The sequence below is a fragment of the Xenopus tropicalis genome, chromosome 8 (assembly GCF_000004195.4).
Source record: "Xenopus tropicalis strain Nigerian chromosome 8, UCB_Xtro_10.0, whole genome shotgun sequence".
Taxonomy (NCBI): domain Eukaryota; kingdom Metazoa; phylum Chordata; class Amphibia; order Anura; family Pipidae; genus Xenopus; species Xenopus tropicalis.
In genome coordinates, this window is record NC_030684.2 from 133,929,626 (window position 1) to 133,943,922 (window position 14,297).

General features: G+C 42.5%; 1 protein-coding gene across 1 annotated transcript in view; it reads right to left on the reverse strand.

The window, feature by feature from the left end:
* Positions 1–12,154, reverse strand: part of LOC100494293 (major histocompatibility complex class I-related gene protein-like) — a 36,363-nt gene extending 24,209 nt beyond the window's left edge. The window contains exons 1-5 of the mRNA XM_018096955.2: positions 12,053–12,154; positions 10,254–10,517; positions 8,676–8,960; positions 6,301–6,573; positions 4,706–4,813 (exon numbers count right to left, since the gene is read on the reverse strand). Coding sequence (XP_017952444.2) covers positions 4,706–4,813; positions 6,301–6,573; positions 8,676–8,960; positions 10,254–10,517; positions 12,053–12,113 — 991 coding nt within the window. The 5' untranslated portion in view covers positions 12,114–12,154. The remainder of the gene's footprint in view (positions 1–4,705; positions 4,814–6,300; positions 6,574–8,675; positions 8,961–10,253; positions 10,518–12,052) is intronic.
* Positions 12,155–14,297: the final 2,143 nt, after the last annotated feature.

Here is a 14,297-nt window from a genome sequence, read left to right on the forward strand (position 1 = left end):
CCCAGAGCACCAATAAAGATAGTGCAGATGTAGTGAGAGATGGGCCTTCCTATGATATTGGGGCAAAGGAAGAAAACAGATGGGGGAAAAAGCTAAGAGGACCCACAAGTTATAGTTGCAAGAAGCTTGTGAGCAATATATTTAAAATTGCCCTGTTAGAAGCCATCTCTTTGCTACACTTATATTTTCCATGGTTTCTCCTTCTCTATCAGGTCTTTAATGTTGCTCCATTTCTTACCCCTTGCTGTAATTTCCTTATAACTATTTGCCCCGTTAGAAGTATATCTTTGCAAGTTAAGCTCTAGTATTGTTTCATTGATGTGGTCGCAGCTTCAGTGCACAGCTGTTTTTACAGGCCCGGATTGGGGGCAAGGCCACAAAGGTCCAGGCCTAGGGTGGCACAAATTAAGGGGTGACATGCTGCCCCACCACACCTGAAGTTTAAGTACAGGAGATCTCCACGTGCCCAGTCCTTTCCGGCTGCCCCGAAGGGAAATCCAGCTGTGACTTTTTAATTTAAAAATGTTTAGTGATATAAAACTTTTTTCTAAATGGTTTCGATTTTTGCAGAACACTCCCAAATCATGGATCCCAAAAGGTATGGGCCTTAGCAGAAGGGTTGGGGGAAGGGAGTTTGCTGTGACCAGGGTAATATGGGGCATGGGCTTGATTGCTCCTCTTCTTTCATTGAAATGTTTAAAAGTATGACTCTTAGGGGCTGATTTACTAACCCACGAATCCGACCCGAATTGGAAAAGTTCCGACTTGAAAACGAATATTTTGCGACTTTTTCGTATGTTTTGCGATTTTTTTCGGATTCTGTACGAATTTTTCGGATCCAATACGATTTTTGCGTAAAAACGCGAGTTTTTCGTATCCATTACGTAAGTTGCGTAAAAAGTTGCGCATTTTGCGTAGCGTTAAAACTTACGCGAAAAATGCGCAACTTTTCGCGTAAGTTTTAACGCTACGCAAATTGCGCAACTTTTTACGCAACTTTCGTAATGGATAGGAAAACTCGCGTTTTTACGCAAAAATCGTATTGGATCCGAAAAATTCGTAAAGAATCCGAAAAAATCGCAAAACATACGAAAAAATCGCAAAGTACCGATCATTACGAAAAAAACGCAATCGGACTCCATTCGACCCGTTCGTGGGTAAGTAAATCAGCCCCTAAGTGAGTCCTCGGTAGTTGCTACATAGACAGGACTAGAATAGGTTCCCTACTGTTGAGCTGGCGTAGTGAAGTGAGGAAGGATTTCCCTGCATGTACTATGTATTTTCTATGGAGCATGTAAGTTAATTATGTTTTTCTGCTTATATAAACTTTTATTAACTCTCAGCTAATTAAGTTAAGCTGAGGTTTTTGTATCCCTGGTACGGGAGGGTGGATCTGCCTGCTTTACTGTATGGCTCTTACTTTGCAGAGGGTCAGATATCCAGAGCCATGATGTACCCTTAGAGTATGCTTACCATTCGTCCCCATACCACGGGGACAGGCCCCGTTTCAAGACCTCCTGCCCTGTTGGAAATTGCCCTGTGGACTGTCCCCAGCAGCTGAAATAATGTTTAAAAGTCCCCGTGTACTAACTGGCAGCACCCAGTCCGGAAACAAACCTCACTTGAAAATGCCTGTCAAGTAATGTACTTTATCACTGGCTATAAGTGGGAACCAAATGTAGCCAATCGCCGCCTCAGAAAACATCCACTGTTTTATTCTTCTATGAGTTCTGAGGGGCATTATACATGGAATAGCCACTGTTTTATTCTGCTATGAGTTCTGGGGGGTATTATACATGAAATAGCCACTGTTTTATTCTGCTATGAGTTCTGGGGGGCATTATACATGGAATTGGCACTGTATTTATCCTGCTGTGTGTTCTGGGGTATTATACATGGAATTGGCACTGTATTTATCCTGCTGTGGGTTCTGGGGTATTATACATGGAATTGGCACTGTATTTATCCTGCTGTGGGTTCTGGGGTATTATACATGGAATTGGCACTGTATTTATCTGCTGTGGGTTCTGGGGTATTATACATGGAATTGGCACTGTATTTATCCTGCTGTGGGTTCTGGGGTATTATACATGGAATTGGCACTGTATTTATCTGCTGTGGGTTCTGGGGTATTATACATGGAATTGGCACTGTATTTATCCTGCTGTGGGTTCTGGGGTATCATTCTTCTATGAGTTCTGAGGGGCATTATACATGGAATAGCCACTGTTTTATTCTGCTATGAGTTCTGGGGGGTATTATACATGAAATGGCCACTGTTTTATTCTGCTATGAGTTCTGGGGGGCATTATACATGGAATTGGCACTGTATTTATCCTGCTGTGTGTTCTGGGGTATTATACATGGAATTGGCACTGTATTTATCCTGCTGTGGGTTCTGGGGTATTATACATGGAATTGGCACTGTATTTATCCTGCTGTGGGTTCTGGGGTATTATACATGGAATTGGCACTGTATTTATCTGCTGTGGGTTCTGGGGTATTATACATGGAATTGGCACTGTATTTATCCTGCTGTGGGTTCTGGGGTATTATACATGGAATTGGCACTGTATTTATCTGCTGTGGGTTCTGGGGTATTATACATGGAATTGGCACTGTATTTATCCTGCTGTGGGTTCTGGGGTATTATACATGGAATTGGCACTGTATTTATCTGCTGTGGGTTCTGGGGTATTATACATGGAATTGGCACTGTATTTATCCTGCTGTGGGTTCTGGGGTATTATACATGGAATTGGCACTGTATTTATCTGCTGTGGGTTCTGGGGTATTATACATGGAATTGGCACTGTATTTATCCTGCTGTGTGTTCTGGGGTATTATACATGGAATTGGCACTGTATTTATCCTGCTGTGGGTTCTGGGGTATCATTCTTCTATGAGTTCTGAGGGGCATTATACATGGAATAGCCACTGTTTTATTCTGCTATGAGTTCTGGGGGGTATTATACATGAAATGGCCACTGTTTTATTCTGCTATGAGTTCTGGGGGGCATTATACATGGAATTGGCACTGTATTTATCCTGCTGTGTGTTCTGGGGTATTATACATGGAATTGGCACTGTATTTATCCTGCTGTGGGTTCTGGGGTATTATACATGGAATTGGCACTGTATTTATCCTGCTGTGGGTTCTGGGGTATTATACATGGAATTGGCACTGTATTTATCTGCTGTGGGTTCTGGGGTATTATACATGGAATTGGCACTGTATTTATCCTGCTGTGGGTTCTGGGGTATTATACATGGAATTGGCACTGTATTTATCTGCTGTGGGTTCTGGGGTATTATACATGGAATTGGCACTGTATTTATCCTGCTGTGGGTTCTGGGGTATCATTCTTCTATGAGTTCTGAGGGGCATTATACATGGAATAGCCACTGTTTTATTCTGCTATGAGTTCTGGGGGGTATTATACATGAAATGGCCACTGTTTTATTCTGCTATGAGTTCTGGGGGGCATTATACATGGAATTGGCACTGTATTTATCCTGCTGTGTGTTCTGGGGTATTATACATGGAATTGGCACTGTATTTATCCTGCTGTGGGTTCTGGGGTATTATACATGGAATTGGCACTGTATTTATCCTGCTGTGGGTTCTGGGGTATTATACATGGAATTGGCACTGTATTTATCTGCTGTGGGTTCTGGGGTATTATACATGGAATTGGCACTGTATTTATCCTGCTGTGGGTTCTGGGGTATTATACATGGAATTGGCACTGTATTTATCTGCTGTGGGTTCTGGGGTATTATACATGGAATTGGCACTGTATTTATCCTGCTGTGGGTTCTGGGGTATTATACATGGAATTGGCACTGTATTTATCTGCTGTGGGTTCTGGGGTATTATACATGGAATTGGCACTGTATTTATCCTGCTGTGGGTTCTGGGGTATTATACATGGAATTGGCACTGTATTTATCTGCTGTGGGTTCTGGGGTATTATACATGGAATTGGCACTGTATTTATCCTGCTGTGTGTTCTGGGGTATTATACATGGAATTGGCACTGTATTTATCCTGCTGTGGGTTCTGGGGTATTATACATGGATGTGGCACTGTATTTATCTGCATTGGGTTCTGGGGTATTATACATGGAATTGGCACTGTATTTATCCTGCCGTGGGTTCTGGGGTATTATACATGGAATTGGCACTGTATTTATCCTGCTGTGGGTTCTGGGGTATTATACATGGAATTGGCACTGTATTTATCCTGCTGTGGGTTCTGGGGTATTATACATGGAATTGGCACTGTATTTATCTGCTGTGGGTTCTGGGGTATTATACATGGAATTGGCACTGTATTTATCCTGCTGTGGGTTCTGGGGTATTATACATGGAATTGGCACTGTATTTATCCTGCTGTGGGTTCTGGGGTATTATACATGGAATTGGCACTGTATTTATCCTGCTGTGAGTTCTGGGGTATTATACATGGAATAGTCACAGTTTTATTCTGCTATGAGTTCTGGAGTATTATACATGTAAATGCCACTGTACCATACCACCATCTGGGGCGTGGTTTACTGGAGGTGTGGCTTCCAAAGTGGGAGTGGCTAAAAAAATTGCCGCCGAGTGTGAAAATCTGGTCACCTTACCTTAGAGTGACTTACCTGAGCAAAACTGCGCCTTATGTCCAATATACAAACACATTTAAAATGAAAATAAATACCTTTTGCCATTCTCTTTCTGTATATCAGTGCTCCCAGGATAATCAGGAGGAGGAGGAGGAGGAGCCATGCCACAGGGATGATATAAAAATGGCTTCTCTTGTTGGGTTCTGTTTATGGGTGGTAGAAAGGAAAAAGGGATGGGGGTAAACCACCAAATGTAAGTGAAGGAAGTGATACTGATGGTAAAATCTATTATAGTCATTTAATGGCACTGCAGGGCACTGCTTGGTAGCCTGTGCTGCATCATTAGCTTTCTGGCTAATCCAAGCCGTATGGGGCCTGTTTCTGCCCTGCCCTTGTTCCCCCCCATCTGACTTACCAGTTTGTCCTAGGCCTGTTATCTGACTTTCTGCCTGTCCTGACACTTATTGTTGCAAAGGCATTTTGGCCACAGTAGCAGAGATCTATCACAGACAAGTAACTCATACCCCCCGGTTTTTATAGTGCATCCCTGCATCCCGCATTTCTGGGACATTCATTGAACTATCAAGCACAGCGGGATGCGCTGGCTGTACCCGCAACGTTGGCTTCTTCTGCTGCTCTGCAACTTGTGCGGCAGTGACAGGCCCTTTTATAAGGTTGCACCCTGTGGTACGTGTGACGTCATACGCATGGGGCGCAACCTTATAAAAGGGCCTGTCACTGCCGCATAAGGAGCAGAAAAAGGAGCGGCTGTTTACGGGGGGGTTACTGTGTAAGGGGGGGCTACTGTGTACAGGGGACTACTGTGTACGGGGGGCTACTGTTTATGGGGCTACTGTCTATGGGGGCAATTGGGGGCACTTACTATAGGGGCATTGTCTATGGGGGCTATTGGGGGCACTGTGTATGGGGTCCACTGTCTATGGGGTCAATTGGGGGTGTACTGTCTATAAGGGTGCTTTCTATGGGGGGCACTGTGTATGGGGGGGTACTGTCTATGGGGGCACTGTGTATGGGGGCACTCTGTATGGGGGGTACTGTCTATTGGGCCATTGGGGGCACTGTGTATGGGGGGAAAAACTGGTACATAGTTATAACTCCCTTATAACTGACTGCCTTCTCTCTATATTTGTATTTATATGTAGGAGTTGCTATATTGTTTTCCTTAGGTAGTACAGTATGAGGGTATAGCACATTTGCATCTGATCCCGGCATTTCAACTATATAAAAGGAGCATTTTTTGAAAAAAAAATGGGGTGTGGTAATCGGGGCATGGCCACAAAAGTGGGCATGGCCAAAAAATTGCAGCACTGCACGCATCAAATTTTTTAGTCCCTGTTTTCATTTTTCAAATGTTGTGAGGTATGGTAACTCGCTCTGTGTGCCATTAGCCTTATGCTCTGTGGTTCAGTTTTTGGCTCTAAGCAATTAGTGGCTAGCCTTAATATGCTTGCGAGTAGTCACACAGTTTCCTTCCAAACAGTTTAACAGACATTTCTGACAGAATATGAAATAAAAATATTTCAAGCTGACAAAATTCACTTTACAAATATTTTTAAAGCCACTAAATTTATTTTTGTGAATATAAAATATTTTTGAAATTACAAAATACATTTTGTCAGGGGAATGAAACGTTTTTTCTTATTGTAACCATCAGCCTAAAGTTACTCACCAAAGGGAATAACCAGTGTCTTCTCCAAGCTGCTGTGATCTATATGGCAGGAGTAAGTGGCGCCCCCCTCTGGTGTTACCCCCACACTGACTCTGATCTGATAGGTGCCATCAGGGTTTGGCAGGATCTGTGCTGCCTCCTCTGAGTGAATCTCATCTCTCCCATTCTTTATCCACTTCACTTCCACATCTCGGGGGTAGAACCCATACACCCGGCAGTGCAGTTTGGTACCGCTCTCTGACTCTGAGCTGGAAACCTTCACTTTGGGGGGAACTGGCAGCATAAAAGACAGAAGTCATTAGTGGTTAAAGGTAAGTGCCATGAATACTCATTTTATACAATTAAAATGTACTGTAAATGAAAGGGAAGAAGTGTTGCTTAAGTGGTAATTAGCGAAACAAAACATTAAAAAAAAAAAAAAACTTGACCCGAGGTCACCAAGCGAGCAGATCTTCTCCCACCTGCGGGTGGGCGATATCGGGCGACTTTAGGCTAATTCGGTTGTTTGACACTGGGGACAGAGAGGACAGATGGGTTGAAAGAGGTGTGAAAGAGGCCATTTATACCAGCCTGGAAAAACCATCCCTGAACAGAGGAGGGGGCCTTCGACACTGCTTGTCACCAACATACAATGCCGCTTTGACATCCTTACCCTGGCAGTTTCACAACAGATCACACTTCCAGCAATGTACTTTGAAGGATTAACCCCTGCATCACTGAGAATCATGGTACCATAGTGATTGGATCATACCTTCTTACACCTGTCAGTTTCAGCCAACACCTAACTGAACAAGTTCAATGTGATTGGATGTCTGTGACTGTACTACCCTCAAGGGTTGAAATGCCGGGGAATTCCCTACCAGTCATTGGAACTGAAGAAGCCACTCGGATGAGTGGTGAAACGTATTCAAGAAAAAACTCTGAAAAGTCCAGTTGTTTTAGATTTAATTCTACTAGATACTGTATAGTATTTATTGTGCATCTAAATGTTTTGCTAATGTTGGACAAGTGGGTAAGCCTTATTATAGTGCCTTATTATTGTGCCTTATTATTGTGCCTTATTATAGTGCCTTATTATTGTGCCTTATTATTGTGCCTTATTATAGTGCCTTATTATAGTGCCTTAATATTGTGCCTTAATATTGTGCCTTAATATTGTGCCTTATTATAGTGCCTTATTATTGTGCCTTATTATAGTGCCTTATTATTGTGCCGTATTATTGTGCCGTATTATTGTGCCTTATTATAGTGCCTTAATATTGTGCCTTATTATTGTGCCTTATTATTGTGCCGTATTATTGTGCCTTATTATAGTGCCTTAATATTGTGCCGTATTATTGTGCCTTATTATAGTGCCTTAATATTGTGCCTTATTATAGTGCCTTATTATTTTGCCTTATTATTGTGCCTTATTATTGTGCCTTAATATTGTGCCTTATTATTGTGCCTTAATATTGTGCCTTATTATTGTGTCTTAATATTGTGCCTTAATATTGTGCCTTATTATTGTGCCTTATTATTGTGCCTTATTATTTTGCCTTATTATTTTGCCTTATTATTGTGCCTTATTATTGTGCCTTATTATTGTGCCTTAATATTGTGCCTTATTATTGTGCCTTAATATTGTGCCTTATTATTGTGCCTTATTATAGTGCCTTATTATAGTGCCTTATTATTTTGCCTTATTATTGTGCCTTATTATTGTGCCTTAATATTGTGCCTTATTATTGTGCCTTATTATTGTGCCTTAATATTGTGCCTTAATATTGTGCCTTATTATTGTGCCTTATTATTGTGCCTTATTATTTTGCCTTATTATTGTGCCTTATTATTGTGCCTTAATATTGTGCTTTATTATTGTGCCTTAATATTGTGCCTTATTATTGTGCCTTAATATTGTGCCTTAATATTGTGCCTTATTATTGTGCCTTATTATTGTGCCTTATTATTGTGCCTTAATATTGTGCCTTATTATTGTGCCTTATTATAGTGCCTTATTATAGTGCCTTATTATTGTGCCTTATTATTGTGCCTTATTATTTTGCCTTATTATAGTGCCTTATTATATTGCCTTAATATTGTGCATTATTATTGTGCCTTAACATTGTGCCTTATTATAGTGCCTCATTATTGTGCCTTAATATTGTGCCTTATTATTGTGCCTTATTATTTTGCCTTATTATTGTGCCTTAATATTGTGCCTTATTATTGTGCCTTAATATTGTGCCTTAATATTGTGCCTTAATATTGTGCCTTATTATTGTGCCTTATTATTTTGCCTTAATATTGTGCCTTAATATTGTGCCTTAATATTGTGCCTTAATATTGTGCCTTATTATTGTGCCTTATTATAGTGCCGTATTAGATTGACTCACCTTTCCTCTCCAAGTCAGTTGATAGATAAGGGAGATACATCTTCATGTGCTGGATACATTCATTCTCCAGGTAGATCTTATTTGTCTTTGCATAATCATAGCGCTTATTCCATAGCTCAGTGATAACCAGAGCCTCCTGTGTTACAGGCACATACACCACTCTCTCCTTATCCACTGATATAAACTCCTTCCCATCAAAGGCAATCTCCTCATATCCACGAACGGTTCCATCCTCATGCAGCTCACAGGCAAACTTCCTCTGGTAGACATGGAAGTCTCCATTACCTACAACACAAGCATATAGCAGGAAACATTAGTAATATTTGTCCTTTTTGGAACCTACAGTTCTCATTCCATCAGGATTAGTGCTGAGTGGGCATTTTTTTCTTGTTCCAAATTCAACAAAATACATTTTTAATGCAAATTCATGACAATTTTCGCCACTCCCATGAATGGAAATTTTGCCATGAATCTGTACCTAGTTCGGCTACAACCTCAAACTGCTGTTACTGACATAGGGAGAATGTCTCATAAATAGTGATGAGCAAAAAAAGATGCGGGAGACAAAAAAGGACGCAGACACACAAAAAAAAATTGCGTGCTTAATGGGTTTCGTGAATTTTAGGCATTTCGCAAATTTCATGAATTTTATGGCGAAGTGAAACGGCAAAAAATTAGCAAAATGCACTTCTTTTTTGTCTCCCGCGTCTTTTTTAACGGAACCAAGCCCAATTTTGACACGACCATGCCCAACTTTACGCCGCCGCAACTTTTTTTGATGCGTGACAAATTTTTCCATGTCGAATTTTGCTGCAACTGTGCCCATATTGGACGCGTCTGTGCGACAATTGCGAAATGCAGAAATTCGCTGCGAATCCATGGCTGGTGAAAAAATGTGCTCATCACTACTCAGAAACTAAGCTTAGATTTTTATTCCAGTAAAAAAAAGCGTGCCTAATGCGTTTTGTGAATTTTATGGCAAAGCAAAATGGCGAAAAATTAGCGAAACACATTAGGCGCACTTTTTTTTCTCATCCGCTTTTTTTTGTCTCCCGCGTCTTTTTTTTTATGGAACCGCGCCCAATTTTGATGCAACCATGTGAAATTTTGATGTAAGAATGCCCAATTTGACGCAATGAAGGCCAATTTGACAAGGCCGCACCTTTTTTTCCACGGCCACATTTTTTACGTGTTCGTGCCCAATTTGATGCGCCCGCCACAAATTTTTCCGTGGCTAATTTTGCCACAACCATGCCCAATTTTGCCCATTTTGATGTGTCCGTGGCCAATTATGCCCATTTTTGCCATGTCCGCACCCAATTTGATGTGCACGCAACTTTTTTTTGAAGCACAACAAATTTTTCAATGGCTAATTTTGCCACGACCATGCCCAATTTTGCCCATTTTTTGACGCGTCTGGGCCAAATTTGGCGTGGTTACAACTTTTTTTAACAAATTTTTCTGCAGTGAATTTTCATTTTTGCAATGCAGAAATTCACTGCGAATCCACGCCTGCCGAAAATATTTGCTCATCACTACTCAGAAACTAAGGGTAGATTTTTATTTCATTATACTCACCATTTGTCTTGTTTAAAAAGCCCATCAGAAATTTAATTTTGTCTCGTTGAATAAGCTCCACCCCCCGGGCGTGTCTAGTCTGCATCTCCCGGTGCTCAGCCAGTGAAGGAATACTCAGAGATGGAACCAAAGCCTGACCATGGCCCGTGTCGCTGTCGTACCTTCCATAATTCAAGCCATCCATATAGGCAGTTATGGTGCACTGGGGACTGCCGGGGGTAGGGGTTGATATTAGCGTTAAGCGATACTGTAGGATATGGGGGCCTGCAATACAATGAGAATTATGTAATGAGAGCAGAATTATGTTCATTTGTTAAATCATTTAATGATCGGGGTAACAGCAAAGTTAAAGGACAAATAAGCACATCATATTGACCTTGGCACCCCCGATCTGGCCTGTCCTACACTCACTCACCCCCGGTCTGGCCTGTCCTACACTCACTCACCCCCGGTCTGGCCAGTCCTACACTCACTCACCCCCGGTCTGGCCTGTCCTACACTCACTCACCCCCGGTCTGGCCTGTCCTACACTCACTCACCCCCGGTCTGGCCAGTCCTACACTCACTCACCCCCTGGTTTGGCCTGTCCTACACTCACTCACCCCCGGTCTGGCCTGTCCTACACTCACTCACCCCCGGTCTGGCCTGTCCTACACTCACTCACCCCCGGTCTGGCCTGTCCTACACTCACTCACCCCCGGTCTGGCCTGTCCTACACTCACTCACCCCCGGTCTGGCCTGTCCTACACTCACTCACCCCCGGTCTGGCCAGTCCTACACTCACTCACCCCCGGTCTGGCCTGTCCTACACTCACTCACCCCCGGTCTGGCCTGTCCTACACTCACTCACCCCCGGTCTGGCCTGTCCTACACTCACTCACCCCCGGTCTGGCCTGTCCTACACTCACTCACTCCCGGTCTGGCCTGTCCTACACTCACTCACCCCCGGTCTGGCCAGTCCTACACTCACTCACCCCCGGTCTGGCCTGTCCTACACTCACTCACCCCGGTCTGGCCTGTCCTACACTCACTCACCCCCTGGTTTGGCCTGTCCTACACTCACTCACCCCCGGTCTGGCCAGTCCTACACTCACTCACCCCCTGGTTTGGCCTGTCCTACACTCACTCACCCACGGTCTGGCCTGTCCTACACTCACTCACCCCCGGTCTGGCCTGTCCTACACTCACTCACCCCCGGTCTGGCCAGTCCTACACTCACTCACCCCCTGGTTTGGCCTGTCCTACACTCACTCACCCCCGGTCTGGCCTGTCCTACACTCACTCACCCCCGGTCTGGCCAGTCCTACACTCACTCACCCCCGGTCTGGCCTGTCCTACACTCACTCACCCACGGTCTGGCCTGTCCTACACTCACTCACCCCCGGTCTGGCCAGTCCTACACTCACTCACCCCCTGGTTTGGCCTGTCCTACACTCACTCACCCCCTGGTTTGGCCTGTCCTACACTCACTCACCCCCTGGTTTGGCCTGTCCTACACTCACTCACCCCCTGGTTTGGCCTGTCCTACACTCACTCACCCCCTGGTTTGGCCTGTCCTACACTCAGTTTTATCCGATTCATTATGAATTCAACTGCTTCATTGTACATTTAACAAAGGGGAGTTTTCCCAGCTACAGTCAGGTGATCTCAATGGGCCAATAAAAAGGCAGCCATTTGGGTGTTTTAACTTTGAAAGCAAACAAGTTGCAGGTAAAACCTTGTGTTTTCTATGTGCGTTTTTGCTATGTTTCTTCTTCCCGGTAGCAAAATGAAACAATCAAATGTGTAATTATACTCACCAGAATAAACTACATAAATTCCAAAGGTAAAAAGCAGGGCCAGTGTGAGAATGCAGCCCATTCTCTGTTGTACTGAGCAGCCCGTGTGTAGCCGAGCGATAACTTACTTTCATTTTCATCACCAATGAGAAAAATAGAATCCGCCGCAGTCATTGTTGCCAGGGTAGAATTTGGAAAACAGGTTAATCAGTAACCACAACAAACATATTTAACCCCTGCTTGTGATCTAGTACAAAATGTATTTGTACAGGTATGGGACCTGTTATCCAGAATGCTTGGAACCTGGGGTTTTCTGGATAAAGAATCTTTCTGTAATTTGGATCTCCATAAATTAAGTCTTATTATAGAGAAAAGGGAATCATTTAACCATGAAATAAACCCAATAGGGCTGTTCTGCCCCCAATAAGGGGTAATTATATCTTAGTTGGGATCAAGTACAGGTACTGTTTTATTATTACAGAGAAAAGGGAATCATTTAACCATGAAATAAACCCAATAGCGCTGTTCTGCTCCAATAAGGGGTAATTATATCTTAGTTGGGATCAAGTACAGGTACTGTTTTATTATTACAGAGAAAAGGGAATCATTTAACCATGAAATAAACCCAATAGGGCTGTTCTGCCCCAATAAGGGGTAATTATATCTTAGTTGGGATCAAGTACAGGTACTGTTTTATTATTACAGAGAAAAGGGAATCATTTAACCATTAAATAAACCCAATAGGACTGTTCTACCCCCAATAAGGGGTAATTATATCTTAGTTGGGATCAAGTACAGGTACTGTTTTATTATTACAGAGAAAAGGGAATCATTTAACCATGAAATAAACCCAATAGGACTGTTCTACCCCCAATAAGGGGTAATTATATCTTAGTTGGGATCAAGTACAGGTACTGTTTTATTATTACAGAGAAAAGGGAATCATTTAACCATTAAATAAACCCAATAGGACTGTTCTGCCCCAATAAGGCCTTTCTGTAATTTGGAACTTTCTGGATAACGGGTTTCCGGATAAGGGATCCCATACCTGTACATCAGATGTGAAAACTTGCAGGTTAGTAGTGATGAGTGAAGTTTTTCGGCAGGCATGGATTTGCTGTGACTTTCCGGGTTTTGCCATTGGCAGATTTTTTTGCGAAACAGCCCCTTCAGACGAAGTTGCCGGCATATCTGTTTGTATAAAAGGCCCATCAACGGCTTGCCTGACAGATATCTGTATGAAACTGGGCTAGGTATCTATTGGACATGTTTGAAAATCCTGTCAAAGAAGTATATTGATGAGGTCCTGACGAGTCTGCATAGGTGCATGTTATGATTCAATCACTGGCCCGGGGGCCAATCAATCTCATTAGCCTGATATGACCCAGTACGTATGTGAAAACTTTAAAAAAGGAATTTGATGGAGAAACAGTACTCAAAAAAAGAGCAGATTCATTTAAGTACAAGTTTGAATCCCGAAATGGGTAAAATTCGGATTAGATACAATAATTTCTGATGATCGGAAATGTCACGAAAATGCTTATGAAAAAATTGTAATAGTCATGATAATATCGTATTGGCGATCGGTAAATTTGGCCGAAAAGTACGAAAAAGTCGCACAAAAAATCACAGAGAATACGCACAGTACGAAAACTTAGTAAAAATACTAATTTATCTGTATTCGGAAGCAATCATACTTTGATGAATGTGCCCTTTAGTGTGGCATATAGAGAATGCCCTCTAGTGATCACTGAGTGATATAGCAACTGAGAAAAAAAAGTCTCAAAAAAGCCACTTAAAAGTATAACAATTTTATTTCAATCCATTAAAAACATAAGTAACCCCCTACAGACATAGCCTAACGCGTTTCATGCTTACCCAGCACTTAATCAGGCTCCAGTATGTATGTGGCCAAATCAGGCAAAGACGATTCACTTGTTGAACAACCTCATACAATGAGCAGATGTGTGGCCAGTTTACCTCCCAAATACCACAACTGGGCAGACTCCACATGGGTTTCCATAGGCTGGTCCGAGAAGAGGACAAAGGAGGGGCATAGCTCCTTCTATCGGTCAGCTGGTCTGTTTCCACTAATCATTATGCAGAGTCTCAAAACTAAAACTTTGGTTTAGAAGACTGACCATATACCACCATGCTACGCCATTTAAACCTTTTTCCATTGAAATAAATGTTAAGACGAAGAAGGTGATTCTAGGTAAAATTCTAATCAGAAAACGTGGAATATTTAGCCGGAAACTGACCAGTG